Below are 26,615 nucleotides of genomic sequence, written 5' to 3' on the forward strand. Positions count from 1 at the left end.
AAGAGTGGCACTTTTAATTCTATTTTATTGCGTATTTTGGCATGAGGGTCCCAATCCAAGTAGAATGGATGTCCGAATTAAGCACAGCAATTTACTTTTACAATCGTCTAAATAAAATACTACAAATGCCAGCATTAAGAGCTGCAGGAGGACAAATAGACAGTTCGAGGTTTGCATGGAAGACCTGGTTTACACAAGGAAACTGGTTCAGGAATGTTGACTTTTAAATAGAACAAGACGAACGAGCTGTGAGATTGTTGTGGGCTGAAGTGCAATTGAGATTTCAATCACCACTTCACATTGCCACCTCTCTCTTCAGCCTGATGGCTTCGCTTTTCCTTAAGAGGCAAAAACGCCAACGCCATCACAGCTACTTCTGTGCTGAATTTTAACTGGCACTGTGCAGTGCATCCACAGATCTCACACAGGCTTGTTTTACATGACTTGGCTATAAGGTCGAGATTCCTCTGCTATAAAAGGTACAGGAGGAAAAAGATAAATTGTTCCGAATGCAGACGGTTAGTCTGGACAGGGAGACAGATGTCTCGTTCAGAGACCTTTTGAAATATCAGAGGGTGATGGAAGATTTTTTTGTTTAAGTTGGTGTGATAGCTCTTTCTGGTTGCCAGTTTTTGCCCACACAACATACTTAATGACAAAAGCTTTGAGTGAGACGCTCCTTTTGGGCAAAATATATTTTGCAGCTTTTAAAACTTATGTACTTTACCTTTGGTTATTTTTTTCATTTCTGTATTGACGTTACCTTTTTCTATCCGGATTTCCAACCAATAAAAATGAACAATCTTGCGTTTTGAGGTTTATGACCTGTAGGTGGGTAATATAATCACGTTTGCTGATTTTTTTTAAAGAGAGCAAAATGTGTTTTCTTTGCATTCCCGGTATATACATCACATACACCAATCAGGCATAACATTATGACCACCTTCCTAATATTGTGTTGGTCCGCTTTTTTCTGCCAAAACAGCCCTAACCCATTGAGGCATGGACTCCACTAGACCCCTGAAGGTGTGCTGTGGTATCTGGCACCAAGATGTTAGGCAGCAGATCCTTTAACTCCTGTAAGTTGTGAGGTGGGGCCTCCATGGATCAGACTTGTTTGTCCAGCACATCCCACAGATGCTTGATTAGATTGAGATCTGGGGAATTTGGAGGCCAAGTCAACACCTCAAACTCGTTGTCGTGCTCCTCAAACCATTCCTGAACCATTTTTGCTCTGTGGAAGGGTGCATTATCCTGCTGAAAGAAGCCACAGCCATCAGGGAACACCGGTTCCATAAAAGGGTGTACATGGTCTGCAACAATGCTTAGGTAGGTGGTACGTGTCAAAATAACATCCACATGGATGGCAGGACCCAAGCATCACACTGCCTCCGCCGGCTTGTCTTCTTCCCATAGTGCATCCTGATGGCATGTGTTCCCCAGGTAAACGACGCACACACACCCGGCCATCCACGTGATGTAAAAGAAAATGTGATTCATCAGACCAAGCCACCTTCTTCCATTGCTCCGTGGTCCAGTTCTGATGCTCACGTGCCCATTGTTGGCACTTTCAGTGTTATTCACTTCACCTGTCAGTGGTCATAATGATATACAGTGTATCACAAAAGTGAGTACACCCCTCACATTTCTGCAAATATTTTATTATATCTTTTCATGGGACAACACTATAGAAATAAAACTTGGATATAACTTAGAGTAGTCAGTGTACAACTTGTATAGCAGTGTAGATTTACTGTCTTCTGAAAATAACTCAACACACAGATATTAATGTCTAAATGGCTGGCAACATAAGTGAGTACACCCCACAGTGAACATGTCCAAATTGTGCCCAAAGTGTCAATATTTTGTGTGACCACCATTATTATCCAGCACTGCCTTAACCCTCCTGGGCATGGAATTCATCAGAGCTGCACAGGTTGCTACTGGAATCCTCTTCCACTCCTCCATGATGACATCACGGAGCTGGTGGATGTTAGACACCTTGAACTCCTCCACCTTCCACTTGAGGATGCGCCACAGGTGCTCAATTGGGTTTAGTCCATCACCTTTACCTTCAGCTTCCTCAGCAAGGCAGTTGTCATCTTGGAGGTTGTGTTTGGGGTCATTATCCTGTTGGAAAACTGCCATGAGGCCCAGTTTTCGAAGGGAGGGGATCATGCTCTGTTTCAGAATGTCACAGTACATGTTGGAATTCATGTTTCCCTCAATGAACTGCAGCTCCCCAGTGCCAGCAACACTCATGCAGCCCAAGACCATGATGCTACCACCACCATGCTTGACTGTAGGCAAGATACAGTTGTCTTGGTACTTCTCACCAGGGCGCCGCCACACATGCTGGACACCATCTGAGCCAAACAAGTTTATCTTGGTCTCGTCAGACCACAGGGCATTCCAGTAATCCATGTTCTTGGACTGCTTGTTTTCAGCAAACTGTTTGCTGGCTTTCTTGTGCGTCAGCTTCCTTCTGGGATGACGACCATGCAGACCGAGTTGATGCAGTGTGCGGCGTATGGTCTGAGCACTGACAGGCTGACCTCCCAAGTCTTCAACCTCTGCAGCAATGCTGGCAGCACTCATGTGTCTATTTTTTAAAGCCAACCTCTGGATATGACGCCGAACACGTGGACTCAACTTCTTTGGTCGACCCTGGCGAAGCCTGTTCCGAGTGGAACCTGTCCTGGAAAACCGCTGTATGATCTTGGCCACCATGCTGTAGCTCAGTTTCAGGGTGTTAGCAATTTTCTTATAGCCCAGGCCATCTTTGTGGAGAGCAACAATTCTATTTCTCACATCCTCAGAGAGTTCTTTGCCATGAGGTGCCATGTTGAATATCCAGTGGCCAGTATGAGAGAATTGTACCCAAAACACCAAATTTAACAGCCCTGCTCCCCATTTACACCTGGGACCTTGACACATGACACCAGGGAGGGACAACGACACATTTGGGCACAATTTGGACATGTTCACTGTGGGGTGTACTCACTTATGTTGCCAGCTATTTAGACATTAATGGCTGTGTGTTGAGTTATTTTCAGAAGACAGTAAATCTACACTGCTATACAAGCTGTACACTGACTACTCTAAGTTATATCCAAGTTTCATGTCTATAGTGTTGTCTCATGAAAAGATATAATGAAATATTTGCAGAAATGTGAGGGGTGTACTCACTTTTGTGATACACTGTATCTAGTCTGTGTACTGTATACCCTCTCTTAATACAATTATATCAGTAGTGTTAATAGTCATTGCATTCATCAATAGTCAAAGTGTTAATAGTCATTGCTCTTTTAAAACTGCCGATGAACATTATATAACTCACACATCCTCATATGTTAGCCACCATTAAAATTCATAGTTTGGATGTTATTTGCATTTTTGTGCTGTCATTAGCACAGTAATCCAAAGTAAATCAACTTCAATAGACCCACTGATGACGTACAATACTGCTTTAGTGAACAGATCCTGTTATTTTAGGATCTCGGCTTACTTAGTGGCTTATTAATCTTTTTATATTTAGCCAAGAAAAGCCTGAACAGGTATGACATCCAAGAATATGTAAAAAAGAACATAAACATGTTAGACATTAGAGAAAGTGATGAAATGTGTCCCTTTTAATTTTATTAGCTAGTCACTTTTGGGCTATGCTGCTTCTTCCTCTGGCGAATTGCATTCAGCAAAATTTTACAGTAAAAGATGTAACGTTGATTTAAACCAGTCAAAATCCTGTTATTTCCTTAAGACATACACCAACTAGGCATAACATTATGACCACTGACAGGTGAAGTGAATAACACTGATTATCTCTTCATCACGGCACCTGTTAGTGGGTGGGATATATTAGGCAGCAAGTGAACATTTTATCCTCGAAGTTGATGTGTTAGAAGCAGGAAAAATGGGCGAGCGTAAGGATTTGAGCGAGTTTGACAAGGGCCAAATTGTGATGGCTAGACGACTTGGTCAGAGCATCTCCAAAACTGCAGCTTTTGTGGGGTGTTCCCGGTCTGCAGTGGTCAGTATCTATCAAAAGTGGTCCAAGTGAGGAACAGTGGTAAACCAGCGACAGGGTAATGGGCGACCAAGGCTCATTGATGCACGTGGGGAGCGAAGGCTGGCTTGTTTGGTCTAATCCAACAGATGAGCTACTGTAGCTCAAATAGCTGAAGTTAATGCTGGTTCTGATAGAAAGGTGTCAGAATACACAGTGCATCATAGTTTGTTGCGTATGGGGCAGCAAAAAAGGGACCAACACGATGTTAGAAAGGTGGTCATAATGTTATGCCTGATCGGTGTATCCCTTCATCATTGCTTTAATCTTTGGTGTCCTTGATTTTTTTCAACTCTACATACTCTAGATATTTTAGGCAGGCTTTGTACCTTTGCCCTAAATAGCCCATTGTATGTAAACAGTGATTGTGAGATGGTATTGTAATGCGTCTTTGCACAGCATGGGTGTGGAGAACAGTGGTGTGACCGAAATTTTCCCCTAGAAATACGATCCAAGCTAGGAATGATAAAATCTATAGTGAATAAAAACTCAATGGGCTTAAAATAAAAAAAAGAACCAGAACAAAAATGATCGGCTTTTATGCATTATGAGAAACCTTGCACTGATCCCTTAAAGAGATTAGCCAAATACCATTTCCTCTTTTATTTCATCCAGACGGAAAAACAGCAAGTCGTTATCAAAACACTTCAAGAAATCGTATTAATCTAAGGAAGCAAAGCGTGAAACAGAAGCGCTGGTTAAGCTTGCATTCGGAAGGTGTAGACTATATTTTCGTTTCCCCTGGCCTCGTAGCTGGCACCTTCCATCATCAATGACTGATTATAATATCAGGTTAGTGTTATTGTTGCTGATTATGTTCTACTTAGAGCCTAATGTAGGATGGGATCGCTTCACGTCACTTGCTCTTTGAAATCCAATCATGCTGCAAAAACGGGGCACATGGCCCACCCTTTCTGTTACACGCATGCTTTCACACCCATGTACATGCACCACTTTCTCACTTAGGGTTTTAGAGTCGTGACCCATCACTAAGTTGGTGTACTTACAGACGTTTATCACTGATCAGGTGTTGGTGCTGATTCTAAACCAGTACTGGCCAGATTCTGGCAAAGTTCATTTCATAGTCTTCACAGTCTTTTCATATTCATCTATGTCTGGTCAAAACTGACCCTAAAATAGCACTGCTCAGGTGACACAGCGGTAAAAACACATGCTGGAACCAGAGCTGGGATCTTGAATACATCGTATCGAGTCTTAGCTCTGCCTGCCGGCTGGGCTGAGCAGCCACATGAACAACGATTGGCCTGTTGTTCAGATAGGGGTGGGATATTAAAGCCGGATCGGGTCGCTCTCTTATAACTAATGCAATTACGACCTCTGCTGGCTGATTGAGGCCGCCTGCACAGAGACAGGATAAGAGTGCTGTCAGGGTGTGTCTCTCCGTACACAGTGCTGATCCACATTGCACTCATCAAAGTGTAGGTGACAAAATGCATACCGCTGCTGCCCACATGTTGGAGGGGGTGTGGGTTAGCTTCATTCTCCTCAATCAGAGCAAGGATCACATTGGTGGAGAGGAAGCATGACGCAATCGGGCAATTGGACACGCTAAAAAGAGAGAAAAAGGGGAGAAAATGCATAAACAGAAATATAAAACTGACCTTAAAATTTCAGAATGAAATAACTCATTTGGAATAGGTAACATGCAGTTACATCTTTTTTTTAACTGTTGGGACTTTCTTAAGTACAACTGCTATGTTAGGCTGATCACATGATATGAGCAAAACCGCTTTTGTTCTGGCAGTGCCATTGTTTCTCCTGAAGTAAGGCGGTGCCGTTTACCTTGCCACTGATATGCCTCGTTGACCTGTGGTTCTTGCTGTTGTTACTGTTGTTTGCCACTGGACCTTTTCAAAGCATTGCCAATGAGACGAATTGTTTATATGATCCGTAGCAAAGCACACACATGGCAGAGACACGAATCTTGACATGGCAACTAGCAAACTGAAATTTGAAGACTGGCCCACATTTATTAATCCTGAAATTACTTGTTATGGCTCAGTAGCTTTTTAATCAGATTTAATGTGTCATTTAATTCATTTACTTTTCATCATCTCCCCAAATGATGATCACTGCCTGAGAATTTCCAGTTAGAGCTCTCTCTATCTCTTCTTGTTACCACTGCCACCTTCACCCTAGGTCAAGGAGGGCCCCTTCTGACACCTTCTAAGGGTGGGGTCTCACAGAGCACAGCATCGCGTATGGAGAGCCACACATTGCCATCCATTATCAGCTGTCTCCCTTGCAGGCACCTCAACAGGTCATCAGTGTCTGCATCTGCAGTGACAAGCAACTCTCCCTACAGACACACAGCCATTTGTGCGTTTGTGAAGGTGCCTGGCTGGCTGATAGAAGAGCTAAGATTTGACCTCTAGAGCTGGAGATCTCACACTGGTGGGCTATCATGTTTTACTGCTGCACCACCCAAGCACCCCACAGTAGACCTAAATTAAAATTTATTTACCTGCCAAAATATTTACAGCTTAAATATAGCATAATTAAATATTATACTATTGCATAATTAATTATCAGTATGTTCATAATGATGACATAAAAGAAGCACATCAGAAAAACCCAATCTTCCATGGTGAGCATTGTTGACTTTAGAGAAGAGATTCCTGCCAGCACTTAACGTCTGGCCCCTGTGGGAGTTCAGGCCCCTTGACAACTGACTTTAACAGACGGTTGGTTTTCTTTAGCAAGACGTTAAGAAGGGAATTTGATAAATTTGTCTTAAACACTCAGGAGAAGACTTGGCCGCTGTGCTCTGTTAGGCTTCAGTTCAGCCAGGTTTCATTCTGCAGCCTTTTTGAGGATAAAAACAGTGATTGATGTTGCAGTGTGATGTGGATAAACTACAAAGTTTACTAGACACTTTTATGGGCAACCATTTTAGGATTATTATCTATGGCCTTTAAAAAAATGTCCTGAAATTAGGTTATCAAAGCAAATGTATTTACTCACTGATTTAGCAGATTATTTATGACTGTCTTGCTTGTACAGTGCTCAACATCGGGTTGCCAGGTACAATTTATTTTACAAAGAACTTCTGGAATGCTGTCACTTGTTGATTTTGATAAATTCCCCCAGATTCAGGTTGGACATTTTTCCAACATTTGCTTAATTTCATGCATTTTTCCCCCAATTTTCCCCCCAATTTAGTCGTATCTATTTACCCGATTGCATTATGCTTCCTCTTTACTGATTTTGACCTCCACTCCTGATCGAGGAGAGCCGTGACTAACACACACCCCCTCCGACACGACAGCATCTTTTTTTACCTGCACAAGGCAGCTTCATATGTGGACCACTTTGTATACGGAGAGCTACACCCTGATCACATTATCCGTCTCTGTGCAGGCGCCATCAATCAGCCAGCAGAGGTCATAATTGCATTAGTTATGAGGACTCCCCTCCGGCAACCCCCCGCCCTTTAAACAACAAGCCAATCGTTGTTTGTGTAGGCGCCCAGTCTGCGGGGTGGCAAAGCTGAGATTTAAACTGACAAGATTGGGATGTCAGCTCTGGTGTGCTAGCGCATCATACCGCTGTGCCACCTGAGCGTGGATTTCAGTTTTTTTAAAACAAAACATAATGTTACACAAGGGAAAAGCACAATGTCAAATAGTAAGTTTAATTACACATTTTTTTTATTAACTTTAAGTGATAATTATCCAGCATGATTATCCCAGATGTATAAAATGTTCAAGCCTAAGTGTAATTTTGTTTATTGTTAGCCTGTTTCGCAATTAAAGAAGAAGGGCCTGCACGAAGCCCTAGCCTAATAAAGCAATAAGCCACGAGAGGCCATGCGTTACTGCGATTTTATCATGGGTAAGGTTGTTCTTCCACGAAATCACGTAGTCCGTTAACAGTGTTGCTAGGCAACATGAGGGCGAACATAACATTTACTTTTTCTTTTCAGTGGCGTATTAATATGGAATGATGTGAGGTGGTCATAGGTGTGCGTTTATCGGGGATTTTACAACGGCTTCGAACGCGGCTCAGCCAATCAGATTTTAGGACCAGAACTATCTGTTTTATAAACCCTATTAAACATCTTTGTAATAAATCAGAATTTTGCTTGAAAGACAGGCCTTTCATATCCAGCACGAGTGCATAAATTCCCACAGAAACACTCCAAAATCATGTGGAAAGCCTTGTGGGTGTTGGACAACTTTATATTCAGGCCAACAGTTTAAAAACAAGCTTGTGAAGTGCTCAGGTGGCGCAGCGGTAAAACACGCTAGCACACCAGAGCTGACATTTTAGAACTCGTCGGTTTGAAACTCAGCTCTGCCATCTGGTTGGGCTGGGCGCCTACACAAACAATGATCATACAGTGTAGGAGCCGGACAGAGGATTCCTCATAACTGAGGCAATTATGACCTCCTGCTGGCTGATTGATGGTGCCTGCACAGAGTCGTGGGATAATGTGTTGATAAGGGTGTGGCTCTGTGTACACAAAGCTGATCCACATATGAACTCTCCTCGTGCAGGTGAAAAGATGCAGTCGACTACTGTACACATGTCGAAGGGGGCGTGTGTCAATCTTGCTCTCCTCCATCAGGGTGGGGATTGGCATTAGTAGAGAGGAAGCATAATGCAATTGGGTAATTGGATATGTATATTATATATTAACCTATATATGTATATTAAATTAATCTCCTACCATGTTCTGTGGAATGTATAAAATGTTAAAGAGGCCCAGTCTCTTAAAGAGGGTTCATTGCAGGGGCATGAATGACAGGAGATTTAGTCACAGACTTCTCACTTGGCTAACTTTTCAACAGAAGCAGTGACGAAAGTCTATTTATTTATTTTTCTCCACTTATTGTTCCTAAATGGATTCAGTTTCCTCTAAAATTACTAGGCACAAAAACACTTATGCCTTTGGACAATTTAGAATAGTAATCCTACCTATCGCTTTTCTAAAGTTCTATTTATAAAGCGTCTTTCACATACCCAAGCTGTACATTTGAGGCAAAACAATAATAGTGGAGAAGAAAAAAACTAAGACTTGGAGAAGAAGAATAGTGAGCAGTAATGAGCTTTGAAGTAAGAAATGAGAGACCTGCCACCCGCTGATGCAAGTCTGGTTAGTGGGACAAACAGAAGTCCGCTGTCAGAGGATCTAAGAGAGTGGGAGGGACAGTAAGGATGAAGGAGCTCACTATGATCTATAGAAGCGAGCCCATGAAGGGCATTGAAAGTAAGCAGGATAAGTTTATACTTGATACCAGAGGATATTGGTAGCCAGTGAGGCTGATGTGAGCAAAGCACTTAGTAAAACAAGGACTCTGGCTGCTGAATTTTGAATGCATTGTAGCTGATTCAGTAGTTTAGCAGGACTCTGGCTGCTAAATTTTAAATGCATTGTAGCTGGTTCAGTAGTTTAGCTGGACTCTGGTTGCTGAGTTTTGAATGCGTTGTAGCTGATTCAGTAGTTTATCAGGACTCTGGCTGCTAAATTTTAAATGCATTGTAGCTGGTTCAGTAGTTTAGCTAGAAGACCATTAAAAGGGAGTTGCAGGCGGGAAAATGACGGCATTTACCAACATTTTGGCATCATCATCATCGCTGAGCAGAGGGCAAAGGCGTGTAATGTTGCTCAAGTAATAAAATGCAGTCCTAGTAATAGACTTAATGTGTGGCTCAAATGACAGTGGTGAGTTAAAAATGAAGCCAAGGTTTTTAATTTCTTGAACAGGTTTAACAGGTTCACCATCCACGTATACTGTGAGACTGGAGAAATGAGAAACCAGCACTTTTGGGCCAGATTTCAGTTTTGTCAGTGTTGAGTTAAAGAAATTATTAGTTAACCACTGTTTTAAGTCAGTAATGCACATGGTTAGTGACTGAGATGAAACTATGTTGTATGTAGTGCTTAAGTAAAGCCGTATAAAGAGTGAAACTTAAGGCTATGATAATGAATGATCTGGCCTAGCAGAGAGATGTATAGCATAAATACAACTGGTCAGATGATAGAACCTTGGGGTACTCCCTGAGCACTTAGTGGTAGATGAGTTGTGAATACCTATAGAGATGAACTGTTTCCTGTTTGTGAGATAGGAATGCAGATTATGGAAGTCCAACTGAAAGGGTTCATACTGATTATTTTTGCTAAGGAGGTCCTGAAGTTGTGAAGCGACAACTCTTTCCATCACTTTTCTCCCTGGTTCTCCCAATTTAGTGTAGGCAATTAGTTTTCTGCTGCTGGTCCCTGATCGCGTATTTGTTTATATTTATATATTAGGATATATTTGCCTCACACCGACCCCTTCTTGTTCACCCATACTTCGATGGATTTGCGCATGAGGCCAGTCTTGCGCATAGAGAGTCACACACTAATCTCCACATTCCTCCACTTCTTAGGCAGTGTTTAGGGCATCCCTGTACAAGCAGACATGCTCCCTAAAGAGTAAAAAATGAGTAATTTTTGTTGTTTTTGTAGAGACACTTAATGCTCTTTCCATTTGCCATCATGGTCCTGAGTCTAGGGGTGAACCATGGGGAGGTTCTAGGAGCAGGGACCATGAATATTGAGTATGTTTATTGTAATATCATTGTAAGGTAAAACCGTGTCATCAGGGGAGAAGAATTCATAAAGGTTTGAAGTAAAAGATGACTGAAGGGAGTTAAAGAACATCTGCAGATCAATAAACTTAAGATTGTGTAAAGAGATAGAAGTTTTCTCAAGAGGTTTAGTACTGGGGGTATTTAATCAGCTTTTGGTTGGTGGGGCCAACATCAGAAACAGTACCAGAAACAGTATTCAGATCAGTGGAGCAGAGCAGATCTAGTATTTGACCGTGCTAATGCGTAGGAAAATCAATATGCTGAGTAAAACTGAAATATTCAAGGACTGCCAGAAACTCAGTAGAAAGTGAGCAGTCGGTGCCAACATGAATATTAAAGTCACCCAGTAAAATAACAGCAGAGCAGATGGAATATGCCATTGTTAGCAGTTCATTTAGATCAGACAAGAAGTGAAAACAAGATGTTGGAGGACGATAGATTAGCAACAGTAGCAAAGGAGTATGGGAGGAAACTTTAAGAGCCAAGTATTCCCAAAGAATAACATGAAAGACCGCTTTTTTGACCTTCAAGCTACTGTGGAAAATAACAGCTAAACCACCACCTTTCCCTGTGAGACGTGGCTTAGATAAATGAGTATAAACTTCAGGCGCAGATGAGTTTAAGTGGAGGTATGTCCAAAAGTATGTCTAGATTTTCGTGGATGATCAGTTTGTTAATGTTTTTTAATGCCTTATTAGTAATTGAATGGTTAGAAGTCCTAATTTAGCAGAGATCATTGTTGTAGTTGTGGAGGAAGTTGAAGAGTCGGTATCCAACTTGCAGAGAGTACAAAGACTGCCATGCAAATGCGGGTAAAGAGTTAAGAGGGCTCGGAGTGGACTACCAGTGTTGAACTTGGGTGTCCAAGGTCTAGCAAGGTCCAAAGATCAAAATGTGAAACATTTGAAAAGTCAAGGAGAGACACTCAGTAGTAAACGACCAACTATCTACTTTCAGTGCCCCAAAATGTGAATGCAAGAACAGTCCATTAATGACTACATACAGAGGTCAAAAGTGATATCCATATACATTTTGCAATATGGGATATATACATTGTTATATACACTGATCAGCCATAACATTAAAATCACCTCCTGGTTTCTACACACACTGTCCATTTTATTAGCTCCACTTACCATATAGAAGCACTTTGTAGTTCTACAATTACTGACTGTAGTCCATCTGTTTCTCTACATGCTTTTTTTTAGCCTGCTTTCACCCTGTTCTTCAATGGTCAGGACCCCCACAGGACCACTACAGAGTAGGTATTATTTAAGTGGTGGATCATTCTCAGCACTGCAGTGACACTGACATGGTGGAGGTGTGTTAGTGTGTGTTGTGCTGGTATTAGTGGATCAGACACAGCAGCACTGCTCGAGTTTTTAAATACTGTGTCCACTCACTGTCCACTTTATTAGACACTCCTACCTAGTTGGTTCACCTTGTAGATGTAAAGTCAGAGACGATCGCTTATCTATTGCTGCTGTTTGAGTCAGTCATTTTCTAGACCTTCATCAGTGGTCACAGGCTGCCCACGGGTCGCTGTTAGCTGGATATTTTTGGTTGGTGGACTATTCTCAGTCCAGCAGTGACAGTGAGGTGTTTAAAAACTCCATCAGCACGGCTGTGTCTGATCCACTCATACCAGCACAACACACACTATCACACCACCACCATGTAAGTGTCACTGCAGTGCTGAGAATGATCCACCACCTAAATAATACCTACTCTGTGGTGGTCCTGTGGGGGTCCTGACCATTGAGGAACAGCATGAAATGGGGCTAACAAAGTATGTAGAGAAATAGATGGACTACAGTCAGTAATTGTAGAACTACAAAGTGCTTCTATATTGTAAGTGGAGCTGATAAAATGAACAGTGAGTGTAGAAACAAGGAGGTGGTCATAATGTTATGCCTAATCGGTGTATACAGAGATAACTAAACCACGTGCTAGGGTGGTGCAGCAGTAAATTACACTAACCCATTACATCTGGGATCCAGGGTTCCATTCCCCAACAGTGCAATTGGCTGACCGTGTATGGACATAAAGATATTATTGGCAATTTCTTGGAGAGCTAGCGGGCAGGGGTGGCTGAGGCCCCATGACTGATTGATGTCCTGTATGTGATGTGTTATTGCCTTGCACCTGGTGATTCCCAGAAAGCTGGGATGCATCTTGACCTGGAAGGCGCAGAAAGCTCTCGTCTTTCTTCCTGAGAGTTTGGAAGAAACGTTCATTACATACTGCGGCATCCAGCTCTCAATCTGCACTATACACTCACTGTCCTTTTTCTTTGTAGTGGTTTAAGTATCTTATACAGTGGTACCTTAAAACTGGACGTCAATTGGTTCTGGAAGTGGTGTTGAGTTTCAAGGTATTTTTTCCTATAAAAATGTATGGGAAACCTGATAATGCGTTCCGTGTTCCCGTTGTGGAACTCCATATATATTAGGCTAATGTAAAATAATGGGGTAGTTTTTAACACTTAAAGACACTTAAAATAACACAAGTATAATATAAAAACATTGAAATACAATTTAAACATTTAAAAATTAATTAAAAATACAATAAAACCTGCACTACCTTTACTTCTTTATTGTTTCCTTATGCTTCTTAATCATGGAGATGCTTGATCATGCAATAACTACATGAGAAGCGACAAAACCGCTTTTGCACTGGCTGTGCTGTTATCTCCTATGGAGTGTGGCGGTGCACAAAGCTTAACGTGACTTATTGTACTAAAACAACAAGCAAGGAATTTCAATAGTGAAGAGAACTTTTGAGCAGTAATAATTAAGAGAATTTTAGTGTTTCTATGTCATTCTATTAATACATTAAGTCACGTTAAGCTTTTTTTAATGATAAGTGTTTTAGACTCTCTCGGAAAAGCTGATTCTTACAATTTCTCAGGCACCCTGAGCTATAACACAAGTTTAAAAGTGAAACAGGAGGAAGATCTAGCTAAACACAGATACATGTGGAGTGAATTTGACAGTAATTCCACACAAAAGCAGATTCATCTCACTTGGTGATGGACAAAGTGGCAGTCGTACACACGTCGAGTTAAAGGGAAACGTTGAATTTAAAGGTACGAATTTCTCAATGAAGTACATCGAGTTACAAGGTGCCACTGTACATTGTATTGTTCTTTACTTTGTTATGTGTATTTATTAATTGGCTGTTTTACTTTCCAAATTAATTCTGCGTCATGGGTTTAATTACTTCCTCTCAGGTGTGTGGAAAGTGTACTTTTGAACTCTCTCTCTTGGATGCATGCGTTGGCCTAAACCACACCCTTTTTACCCTGTTACACTAAATGATACATTTCAGCAGTGTTGAGTTTTTGGGTTTTGACACATTTGATTTGTTACTTTTCTGCTCTCATACTAATGCCCATATTTTTTAGGCAGATTTCTTTTTTTTTCACTATGCTGCCATGTAGTTCCCACCATCTCTAGCTTGGCATGGAACTCTAAGCCCTAGGTTTGACCTCCCTCATTATAGGGTGTTTATGGCCCAAAGAGAACAGCTGTGGCTGGGGCCCATGAGTTTGTGCATCTTTAAGAATGAGTGCTGTTGTTAATGGGGCATGTCCGAGCTCTTCCCTGGTGTGACTTCTAATACGAATGGGATACATGGCACAACAGGCGCTGACCACATTACATAAACCGTTAAGTAAAGCAAACAGCCTGAAAATCTGCTTGAATGTGCATGAAATGCTGGAAACAACACACAGTTTTTGGTACATTTGAGAAGTGAAGACAGAAGTAGTGGTCTTGGTCTCTGATGGACAATTAACATATTTTCATAGTCTATAAAGGGCATTGGGTAAATATTTGACAGGGCATGATTAATCCCAGACATGTTAGCTGCATAGTTGCAATCTTTTCCCATTCATGCTTCTTAAAGTCAGTTGTCATTTTTTAGAAGCTATAGCCCTGCCAGTTTTCTTCAGCTTTCCTTACTGGATCCAGACCAAAAAGATCATCATGTGGCCATTAAATAAAGCAGTTGTTTTTGTGATTAAACTATTGCATTATTTATTACAGAATTAAAGTGGTGTTAAGTTATTTCTGAGGCATCTACCACAGAAATAAAAACTGGCCAGAGCTGAATTTTTACTAGGGCATGAAATTGCACCATTTAACTGTAAGATGGCTTAATTTACATTGAACAGGATGACTTAACTTACATTGGTCTCATGCCGACTTTCAGTATATAAGTGGTACTGCAGGTACACTATAAAGTGGAACCTCGATTTAACGGACCTCCATTTAACAGATTTTGGATTTAACTGACAAAATCTGGAAAACCAAATGCCTGGTCCGTTTGTTCCCACGACAAGTGAACCAAGACCAGTAGTTTAGTAATTGTCCACTAGCTGGTGCATGTCTCTTTGTTTACATGAGTGATAGGCTTTATTTTGTCAGGAGGCTTGCTTTGTTCTCGCCCTTTTTCTCTGTCTTTTATGCTTAATTTTTGATAGTTCTAGTGCTAAGTTGAGCACCAGCGCTGCTCCAGTAGCCACCAGCAGTGCTTCAGACTCAGAATAATATATACTCTAAGTCCGCACTATACGTTCACGGCAAAAAAAAAACACCACAAAAGGTAAATAAAATTTTTCCCCAGTAGTATAGTACACCAATTTTAATATTTATTTACAGGTTTTACATCACATTCACATATATATTTATGTTGTTCATTTTACTGTTTATGTGCATGTTTAGCATTTTTGTGGACGAGTGCACCCACCGTTTAGTCCGTTAAATTGAGGTTCCACTGTATTTCCAAAAGTTGGTGGCCATATAATAATGAGCTTGTTGGATAACTTATAGTAAAATTATAAGGATTAATAGTGAACCCCCCTTGCTGTGGTAAGAGCATCCACTCTCAAGTACTTATTACAGCACACAGCATGCTAGAGACATTTGTACATTGAAATGTTTGTAGTAAGACACTGACAACCTCGGTGCACAGAGGACACAACCTAATTGTAAAAAATATACTAAATAATTATGCAGATTTATATTGACATAGATATGAAAATTAGCAATTTCAGTGCCAATGTAGCATATTTAAAGTGATTAACAATGTGGTAATACCAAAAAGTGCTGTTTATTATTTTTAGTGTAGCATATGACTAATAAAGTGGCTTGATGTGAAATGGTCAGGTACTGACCTGTAGTCCATTTTGTCTGCAAATAAAAACAGTTCTTTATTTGTTTGTTACTAAATGCTTCTAAGGCTCCTGCCAGATGGGGGTCATGAGCTGGGTGAGTGAGAATGGTGCACTAAAACATCTATCACCTTGGATTTGTATTCATTTTACAAGAATTTAAATGATCTTATTTTCTGATCCCCATGCTGCTAAAAAGCATCCTTTATACCATGATGCTACCATCACCACATTTTACAGTGAACTGGATAAATAAAACTTTCTTGCTATTGTTTGTGTTTATTTCTATTCTTAGGTGTGGGTAAACGCTAGTGATGGAGAAGCTGTTTTTATCCGCGAGTTCACCCTGAGTCGCCATGATGATTTTCTTGATGACTTTTTAAATGAAGGTCCAGGAAGCCACAAGTCTGAAGACTCTGTAAGTGCCTGAATTAAACCCTCTATATTGTTTTTTTGTTTTTGTTTTTCTGATTCATATTTGCATTGAATTGGTGGAATGTATTAGAAATCAAAACATCCAAATATGTTAGCCACCTATTACACCTCTTCTGTGTAATAAGATAAAAGTGTCAACAGAGGCATAGTCATGGATTTAAATATGTGTAATGATCTGTCAACTCACTAAATACACAGATACCATTATCTATTACTAATTACATTTTCCAGACTCTGATTTGTTTATCCTTCACAAGATGGCAGACTCATAGATGCTGTACAATGCAATGTATATTGTTTTCAATTTATTTTAAATATTTTTTATCACCCTTTTCTCTTGGTCAGGGAGCAGCTACACACATTTTTCTTAATTTTCCTATTTGAATAAACAAGTGTCCCTGGTCTTTTGTTTCATTTTTAAAAGACGAAACGCTCATGGATTCGGTTAACACAGAATTTACCCCCGCTCTGCTGAAGGAGGTTCTGACACAGACTTTGCATGACGAGAATTCCTCACCTAGAACCCAATTTATTAGTGAGTTGCATTTTTTGCTTGGTCCTCTTGATGCCAGTATTACCACACTTGGTTTTAAGGTTTGTGACATTGAGACCGCAGTAACCTAACAGAAGTCTGTTTGTGCTCATGTAGCATGTGCTCATCTAAAAATAAACATCTCAGGTGAAAGATGGACGATCCTAAAAATCATTCGCTCAGCAGCTCCCCCTAATGTCTGAGTGAGTTAAATAAAGTATAAAACTAATAAAATGCACATGCACATCATGTATCAGTATGACACACAGAAGCTGTTGGGTTCCAGGTACCATCCTGTATATATATTACATGCTAAATTTGTTTTTGTCCAAAAACAAGGCAACTCGTCCAAGATTGTTATATAGGATTTTGTGTGCAGACTGAGACACAGCCCTCTAGCTTGCTGCTAAGCAGTGTTTTTTTGCACTGTTTACACCCTGCTACAGTGCATTTTACATACTAAAACAAAATATTTAATCTTCAGTTATTGTATGCATTCTGTAAAAACAGTCCTTATTCTTTATTACATTGATTGTAATTATTTTGTTGATAATTTGTTCATTTGTATCTTCAGTGCAGCCCTGATCATGCACAGTATTCACAGTCTATATACACTGACCACACATAACATTATGAGCACTGACAGGTGAAGTGAGTAACACTGATTATCTTTTCATCACGGCACCTGTTAGTGGGTGGGATATATTAGGCAGCAAGTGAACATTTTATCCTCAAAGTTGATGTGTTAGAAGCAGGAAAAATGAGCAAGCGTAAGGGTTTGAGCAAGTTTGACAAAGGCCGAATTGTGTTGGCTAGACGATTGGGTCAGAGCATCTCCAAAACTGCAGCTCTTGTGGGGTGTTCCTGGTCTGCAGTGGTCAGTATCTATCAAAATGGGTCATGATTTATATATATATATATATATATATATATATATATATATATATATATATATATATATATATATATACAGCGGGGAAAATAAGTATTGAAAGCATCAACATTTTTCTCAGTAAATATATTTCTGATGGGACTATTGACATGAAATTTTCACCAGATGTTGGTAACAACCCAAATAATCCACACATATAAAGCAGTCAAAACAAATAAGTCCAAAAATTAAGTTATGTGTAATAAAGTAAAATGACACAGGGAAAAAGTATTGAACACGCTTACTGAAATTGATTTAATATTTAGTAGAAAAGCCTTTGTTGGTAATGACAGCTTCAAGACGCCTTCTGTATGGAGAAACTAGTTGCATGCATTGTTCAGGTGTGATTTTGGCCCATTCTTCCACACAAACTGTCTTCAGACCATGAATGTTCCGGGGGCCTCTTCTATGAACTCTGATTTTCAGTTCTTTCCATAGATTTTCAATTGGATTCAAGTCGGGTGATTGACTGGGACATTCTAGCAGCTTTATTTTCTTTCTCTGAAACCACTTGAGTGTTTTCTTGGCTGTGTGTTTGGGATCATTGTCTTGCTGAAATGTCCACCCTCGTTTCATCTTCAGCATCCTGGTGGATGGCAGCAGATTCTTATCAAGAATGTCTCGGTACATTTCTCCATTCATCCTTTCTTCAATTACATGAAGTCTGCCAGTACCATATGCTGAGAAACAGCCCCACACCATGATGTTCCCACCTCCAAACTTCACTGTTGGTATGGTGTTTTTGGGGTGATGTGCAGTGCCTTTTCTCCTCCAAACATGGTGTGTGCTATGACATCCAAAGAGTTCAATTTTGGTCTCATCTGACCAGACTATATTCTCCCAGTATTTTATAGGCCTGTCCAAATGTTGTGCAGCAAACTTTAAACGAGCTTTAACGTGCTTTTTCTTCAGAAATGGAGTCTGGCGCGGTGAGCGTGCATAAAGGCCATGGCGGTTGAGTGCATTACTTATACTTTTCTTTGAAACAACTGTTCCTGCTAATTCTAGGTCTTTCTGAAGCTCTCCGCGAGTGGTCCTTGGCTCTTGGACAACTCTTCTGATTATTCTTTTGACTCCTCTGTCAGATATCTTGCGAGGAGCACCTGGCCGTGGCCGGTTTATGGTGAAATGATGTTCTTTCCACTTCCGGATAATGGCCCGAACGGTGCTCACTGGAACATTCAGAAGTTTAGAAATACGTCTGTAACCAATACCATCAGTATGTTTTGCAACAATAAGGTTGCGAAGGTCTTGAGAGAGCTCTTTGCTTTTACCCATCACGAGATGCTTCTTGTGTGACACCTTGGTAATAAGAAACCTTTTTGTAGGCCATCAATTAGGACTAAACCAGCTGATATTAATTTGCACTGATAGGGGCAGGATTGCTTTCTAAATACTGACGGATTTCAGCTGGTGTTTTGGCTTTCCATGCCTTTTTGCACCTCCTTTTCTTCATTTGTTCAATACTTTTTCCCTGTGTCTTTCCATTTTATTGCACATAACTTAATTTTTGGACTTATTTGTTTTGACTGCTTTATATGTGTGGATTACTTGGGTTGTTACCAACATCTGGTGAAAATTTCATGTCAATAGTCCCATTAGAAATACATTTACTGAGAAAAATGTTGATGTGTTCAATACTTATTTCCCCCGCTGTATATATACACAAAATACATTCATTGAAAATAATAAAAAATTTTGTACATTTGTCAGTTAAACAAAGGTTAAAGAAATCACAGATTCTTGTTTTATTACATTTTACAACATTTGGGTTTGAGTTATTTTAAGGACAACCGAAAGCTAGATACTTTGCATAGTTGTATAGTCTTGTCACCCATCATATATCAGGGCACTTTGGATCCCAAACTGATAAGTATCTTTTCACAGCATGACACGGTTATAAGTGTATTGGATAAGTGGAGATAGGGAAATGTATGATGCTTATACAGTTGTGGGTTTGACATGTGTAACCTGGTACTTTTATACCATTCTGAGGGCTGTACTTGGGAACTGTCCAGACCAGCTGTTTCCTAAATCCATCTGTTAGCCCTATGCTTTAAGTAACCAGAACATGATCACATGTACAATATAAAAATGCAAAGCCAGTCAGTAACAATTCTTTCTGCAGCATTAGCATGTGTAGTCAAGTTCTTTCCAGCAGGGAGATTGTTTTATTAGTAAAGTAAGTTTTTGAATTGTTACTTATGTTGTTTTCTTTTTAACTGGAGTCCACCTATATTTTTTTATACTGTAAGTCCAAGTTTTAAAAAAAGGGATCTGTAATTATTTACATTTTATGTGGGGCGACATGGTCGCTTGGTGGGTAGCACTGTAGCCTCACAGCAAGAAGGTCCTGGGTTTGATTCCCAGGTGGAGCGGTCCTGGGTTCTTTTTGTGTGGAGTTTGCATGTTCTCCCCATGTCTGCATGGATTTCATGGATATATACTGTATATATATATACATATAATTTTTTTTTTTTCTTCTTCTTTTTGCATTTCCTCCCCCTTTCCCCCCTTTTTGTAGCGTGTCCAATTGCCCCATTGCATCATGCTTCCTCTCCACCAATGCCGATCTCTGCTCTGACTGAGGAGAACGAAGCTAACCCATGCCCCCTCTGACACATGGGCATGTGACTTTGACGAGTGCAGTGCAGCCTAGCTGCATGTACTAAGAGCACTCTTTTCTCATCTCTGTGCAGGTGCCATCAATCAGCCAGCAGAGGTCGTAGTTGCACCAGTCATAAGAGACTGTCCCTATCCGGCTTAGTCCCGCCCATATTAACAGGCCAATCGTTGTTCATGTGGCCGCTTAGCCTCAGCCGGCAAGGCAGAGCTGAGATTCGATACGATGTATTCGAGATTCCAACTCTGGTTGCAGCGTGTGTTTTAACCGCTGCGCCACCTGAGCGGCCTGTCCATGACTGTGTTTGACATTAAACTTGTGAACTGATTAATCTTGTGTAACGAATAACTAACGTTTCTGTCATGAACGTAACCAAAGTGTGTAAAACATGACATTAAAAGCCTAATAAATAAAAAAGCATTTCATGTGCATGGCACTGAATAAAACTGAATAAAAAGTGAATAAAAATTTGTTAATATAGATTCCAAACATTTTTCTGTGTATCTTTGAATGATCCTTTTGTGACGACAGCATTCCAAAATAAATAGCCATTAATGTCTAGTTTGACCAAGACAACAAAAAATATTTTCTCATAACAGGATTGTTTAATCAATGTCACCCCAGGGTAGCATGACAAGTTCACAGCCATCATTCATCGCTGAAAGTCACATTACACTTGATGAAACATTAGAGAAAAAAATTCACAAACCATTAATTTACTGGAATTTACATTACTGACACTAGTTTTTTTTTACCTGATTGATTTCTTAACTCACAGGTGATTGAATTCATTACAGGCCAACAACAACCTGAATGGCCAACAGTCTAATTATTTATGTTCTACATTTATGGCATTTAGTGGACACTTTAATCCATAGTGACTTACAGTTATGACTGAATACCAGACAAACAAATAATGGTTAAGGGCCTTTTTCTGGAGCCCAACAGTGGCAACTTAGAAGTAGTGTGATTTGAATTCGCAACCTTTTGATCATAATTCCAGTACCTTAACCACAGAGCTACCACTGCCCAAATTTGTAAATGCATTTAATTTTTACATATTGTTTCTGTCAATTTCTATAGTGGACTACACAGTGAAGTGCACACACACATACCTAGTCAAAGTGGGGTTTTTATTTAAATTTTATTGTAATAGTTGCTCAGGTGGCGCAGCAGTAAAACATGCTAGCACACCAAAGCCGGTATTTGGAATACATCGTATAGGCTGGGTGGCTATATGAACAACGATTGGCTGTTGTTCATAGGGTAGGACAAGCCAGATAGGGACTTCACGTAACTGAGCGAATTATGACATCTGCTGGCGTCTGCACAGAGTTGAGGAGTAATGCTGATGTAAATGTGTGACTCTCCGTACACAAGGCTGATCTGCATATGAACCCGCCTCGTGCAGGTGAAAAGATGCAGTCGGCTACTACTCACATGTCGGAGGGGACGTGTGACAGTCTCGCTCTCCTCAATCGGGGCGGGTGTCAGCTCCAGTGGAGAGGAAGCATAATGCAATTGGGTATAAATTGGGCGTGCCAAAATCAGGAGAAAAATGGAGAAAATGCATTATACAAATTATTTTAATAACGTTTTTTTTTTTACTTGCTGAGCATAAATGAGTCAGACAGGAAGATACTAAGATACTGAATCCTAACTGGCATATGGCCTGTTTTAATAGTTCGTCTTTTTTTGAGTACACATAATAACACATTAAATGCAGTCATTAGGTTTTACATGGTGAATACACTAAATGTATCATTACAAACAGAACAAACAGGCTTACAGTTTATTACTGTAGGCAACACGGTGGCTCAGTGGGTAGCACTGTCGCCTCACAGCAAGAAGGTCCCAGGTGGGGCGGTCTGGGTCCTTTCTGTGTGGAGTTTGCATGTTCTCCCGTGTCTGCATGGGTTTCCTCTGAGAGCTCCAGTTTCCTTCCACAGTCCAAAGACGTGCAAGTGAGGTGAATTGGAGATCAAAATTGTCCATGACTGTGTTTGACATTAAAGACTTGAACTGATGAATCTTGTGTAACCAGTAACTACATGTCCTGTCATAAATGTAACCAATGTGTGTAAAACATGATGTTAAAATCTTAATAAATAACTATATATATGTGAATAAATATAAGTTTTGATATTTAAGTAAAATGTTTGTCTCATATTTGTACTTAAGTTACTTTCTTGTGATTTACATACACTTTTACTCGAGTCATTTTCCAAAAAGGCAAGTTACATTTACTCAAGTACAAGTGCAGCTTAACCCAGCACCAATATTATCCTGGCTAAACCAAAATGTATGAAAGGGGTAAAGAGTTATTTTTCCACAAATCCTTAACCTCAAATAAACTCAATTAAATTTTTTCCACAATGCCAAAGCAATTAGTTGTTTCTTTAAAAATTGTTTGCTGTATGTATTCCCTGTCTTGATTCATGAGTTGTTCCTAGGGTAAAGTTGTTATAGAGGAGGCTAGCAGCTGCTTTAACCTTGGCGTGTTACCTTTGCGTGACATGGAGGAAGCGGTCCTGGAAAGAGAAAACATTTTTGTTGGCAGTCTGGTTCAAACTGGACATTAATGACCATTTGGTATGGAATGTTTTTGGAACTAGAGAATTAGTGTAAAAAAGTATGTGTTAGGAATAAAGGGAGTCACTGCAATGTGTTGTACTGGAGAGGAAAACCACAACCCCAAATCAAAAAAAGTTGGGACAGCATGAAAATGCAAATAGTAAAAAAAACACAGAGTTTCTTACATTTACTTTGACTTTTATTTGATTGCAGACAGTTTTTTGATTGAGCAGACATGTGTTATCTGCTCAACTTCATTTCATTTATTAATAAACATCCATTTCTGCATTTTAGGCCTGCAACACATTCCAAAAAAGGTTGAGACAGTACAGCATTTACCACTTTGTAATGTTGCCATTCCTTTTCATCACACTTAAAAGACATTTTGGCACCGAGGATACCAAGTGATTTAGTGTTTCAGCTTTTATTTTGTCTCATTCTTCCTGCAAACACGTCTGGACGGTCCTTCTCGTTTTTGAAACTTGAATGCTGATACATCTGACCACAATACACGTTTCCACTGTGTGATGGTCCATCCTAGATGCCTTCGAGCCCAGAGAAGTCGACGCAGCTTCTGGACATGGTTAACATAAGGCTTCTTTTTTGCACAGTAAAGTTTTAAGTGGCATTTGTGAATGTAACTCTGTATTGTAGTGCTTGACAAAGGTTTGCCAAAGTAATCCCTCACCCATGTGGTTATATCAGCTATTGTTGAGTGGCGGTTCTTGATGCAGTGCTGTCTGAGGGATCAAAGATCACGATGTTCAGCTTGAACTTGCACCCTTGGTCTTTACGCATTGAAATTCCTCCCGATTCCTTGAATCGTTTAATGATATTATGCACTGTAGAGGGAGAAATATGCTAATCCCTTCCAATCTTTCTTTGATGTACATTGTTTTTAAACATTTCAATCATTTTCTCACACATTTGTTGACAAACTGGAGATCCTCTGATCATCTTTTTTGGAAAGTGTTGCAGGCCTTAAATGCAGGAATGGATGTTTATTAATAAATGAAATGAAGTTGAGCAGACAAAACATGAAATATCTCAGGTTCATCCTCTCTGCAATCAAATAAAAGTCAAAGTAAATGTAAGGAACACTGCATTTTTATTTTATTTGCGCTTTCCACACTGTCCCAACTTTTTCTGAATTGGGGTTGTACATGTGTTTACTTTTCTGGCCTTATTTGCTATCAGAGAGCTTCCACTATATGTTTTTTTCTCTTTCCTGTGGTCGAGGAATGTTTTGCATATACACTGTGATGTTATTTTGTTTATTCTAAGAGCATTATCAGGTAAAAACAGGTGCATCCTTTATGCTATGCTTGAACTGGACAGGGTGAATGGGTGGCACTGTATCTCTAAAGTGCAAAGGACATCCTCTGGCTGTGACTATGAAATGTTTATGATGGGAGGGATAGTCCCCAGAGGGGAACGTCATGAACAGGCATGCTTTTTTACACCTCTGCATAAAGTAAAATCTGACAGAATGAGGCATTAGTGAATGCATATATAGTTGATTTATTATGAAAAAGCTTATAAAGAGCTGCAAAAATTTAAAACACAATGATCATTATAACGGAAAAGATGATCAGTACTGTAGTGAGCAGTCAGGTTTTGTAAATATTTCCAAGACACTTGCCAATATGTCTTTATTTCAGCAACGTCTGTTTTTTGAATTTTAGTTGATTCCACATGACCACTTAAATCCAAGCACAATTCATATTTTAGCAGCAACAATAACATCACTGTCATGAAAGCAATTTATTTGCCACACCAGCTAGATGACAAATACAAGACAGAACTTCAGAAGGTCATATGACACTGTGTCCCAACTGGTCTTTTAAAGCCAGCCAGGCGGGGCTGATACAACAGGAGCGAAGGGTGGAACTGCACCCACACCCATTAATGTTGACTGGATTAAATAGCAGATCAGTTAATAGATTGGTGGGTGTCACTCTCCAAAAACAATAGTATTCCTGTAGCTATAATCTGCTCTGTAATGGGAAAGACTCGCTGAAGAGAAAACGAGGTGAATCCCCACGCACCTAGTAAAGAAGAAGTTTAATCCATAATGCAGAATCTCAAGTCAATGTAAAATAATACTGCTGGTAAATACCACAAACTAAAAAGGGTTGTTCTTGCATTTGGAAAGTAAAAACAAAGTAACAAAGGAAATAACAATACAAAATATAAGTTCCATAACCTGCTACAGAGAAATGGGGGACAGGCTTAAGTTCTGCTATTATTAACGCACCTCAACAAAACTCTCAGAAAGTAGGTCAGGAGAGGTTTCTGCATCTCCCGGTTAGGTCCTAGGTGAGCCTGCCGACCACTCACTCTTCCCTCGCGTCACCGTGGTGCATTTTTGGGTCGAGTCTCACCTCCCTAAACTGGGATAATGCACAGCAGCTTGGGGCATTTTGCTTTCCCAAGACAAGCATGGCACAAGGCCCAAACCACCGAAGCACCAAACCACCAGAGCAAACCAGAGTGAACCTTGCAGCCCAAGGTCCTGCATCACGGCTGGTCCTGCTTTAAGACAAAGTGCTGACAAAGAGGATAAAAAAGTAGTAATGATAAATAAAAAAAAACTTGCACCTGAAGCACATCAGCACTCACGAGTCGCAGATGTTTGTTTGGAATGACAGCTCCGTTCTTCCTCTGCCAGCCAAACTAGGTTGCAGAGAAAGGCACGTCTCTAAACAGGGTGCTTCTCTAAATAGGCTTTCAGCATCCGGGCGGCACGGTGGCTCAGTGGGTAGCACTGTCGCCTCACAGCATGAAGGTGCTGGGTTTTATCCCCAGGTGGGATGATCTGGGTCCTTTCTGTGTGGAGTTTGCATGTTCTTCCTGTGTCCGGTTTCCTCCCACGGTGCAAAGACGTGCAAGTGAGGTGAATTGGAGATGCGAAATTGTCCATGACAGTGTTCAACATTAAACTTGTGAACTGATGAATCTTGTGTAACCAGTAACTACCTGTCCTGTTATGAATGTAACCCAAATACTAATAACTAATAATAATAATACACATTCGAGTCACATTATTATGACCACTTCCTACTTTTGATGGCGGCAGCGTGTAGCTCATGAAGGAAGTCTTGTTGTGTGAGCTGGCTTGGTGGGCATATAAGGTGTGTGATAGGCTGTCTGAGCACATATCCTTTGTTGCTGTAATGGGTAAAAGTACCATGGGTAAAATTGTCCTCCGGATGGGATCTTCCAGCAAAAAAGTCTGACATTGGTTGGAAGAGCATGACCAAGTACTACCTTTGCCACCTAATTCCCCAGACTTGAACCCAATTGAGTATCTGTGAGACCACCTCGATCATTGTGTTTGTTCTATGGATCCTCCCCCACGCACCCTACAGCAGCTGTGGGATGCACTGCAGTCAGCATGGCTCCAAATACCTGTGACAACCTACCAGGACCTTACTGAGTCACTGTCAGCCCGTCTAGCTACTGTCCGTGCTGCACACGGCGGTTACTCGACTGTACAAAACGTTGTGTTTACCAAGACTATGTGTAAATATAGAGAATGAGGCAGAACTACAATTCTCACAGAGAGAAATGCAGACGGAAAAACGAAGTTTACAACATCCTACCTGGCTTAGGGTTCCCAATAGTCTTGAGTAAATTTAATAATAATAATAATAATACATTTTATTTATATAGCGC

General features: G+C 40.3%; 1 protein-coding gene across 1 annotated transcript in view; it reads left to right on the forward strand.

Annotated features, from left to right (window-relative positions):
• LOC134312294 (ADAMTS-like protein 1) overlaps positions 1–26,615 on the forward strand; it is a 239,367-nt gene that overhangs the window by 72,001 nt on the left and 140,751 nt on the right. The window contains exon 2 of the mRNA XM_062994128.1: positions 16,138–16,260. Coding sequence (XP_062850198.1) covers positions 16,138–16,260 — 123 coding nt within the window. The remainder of the gene's footprint in view (positions 1–16,137; positions 16,261–26,615) is intronic.

This window comes from Trichomycterus rosablanca, chromosome 4 (genome assembly GCF_030014385.1).
Source record: "Trichomycterus rosablanca isolate fTriRos1 chromosome 4, fTriRos1.hap1, whole genome shotgun sequence".
Taxonomy (NCBI): Eukaryota; Metazoa; Chordata; class Actinopteri; order Siluriformes; family Trichomycteridae; genus Trichomycterus; species Trichomycterus rosablanca.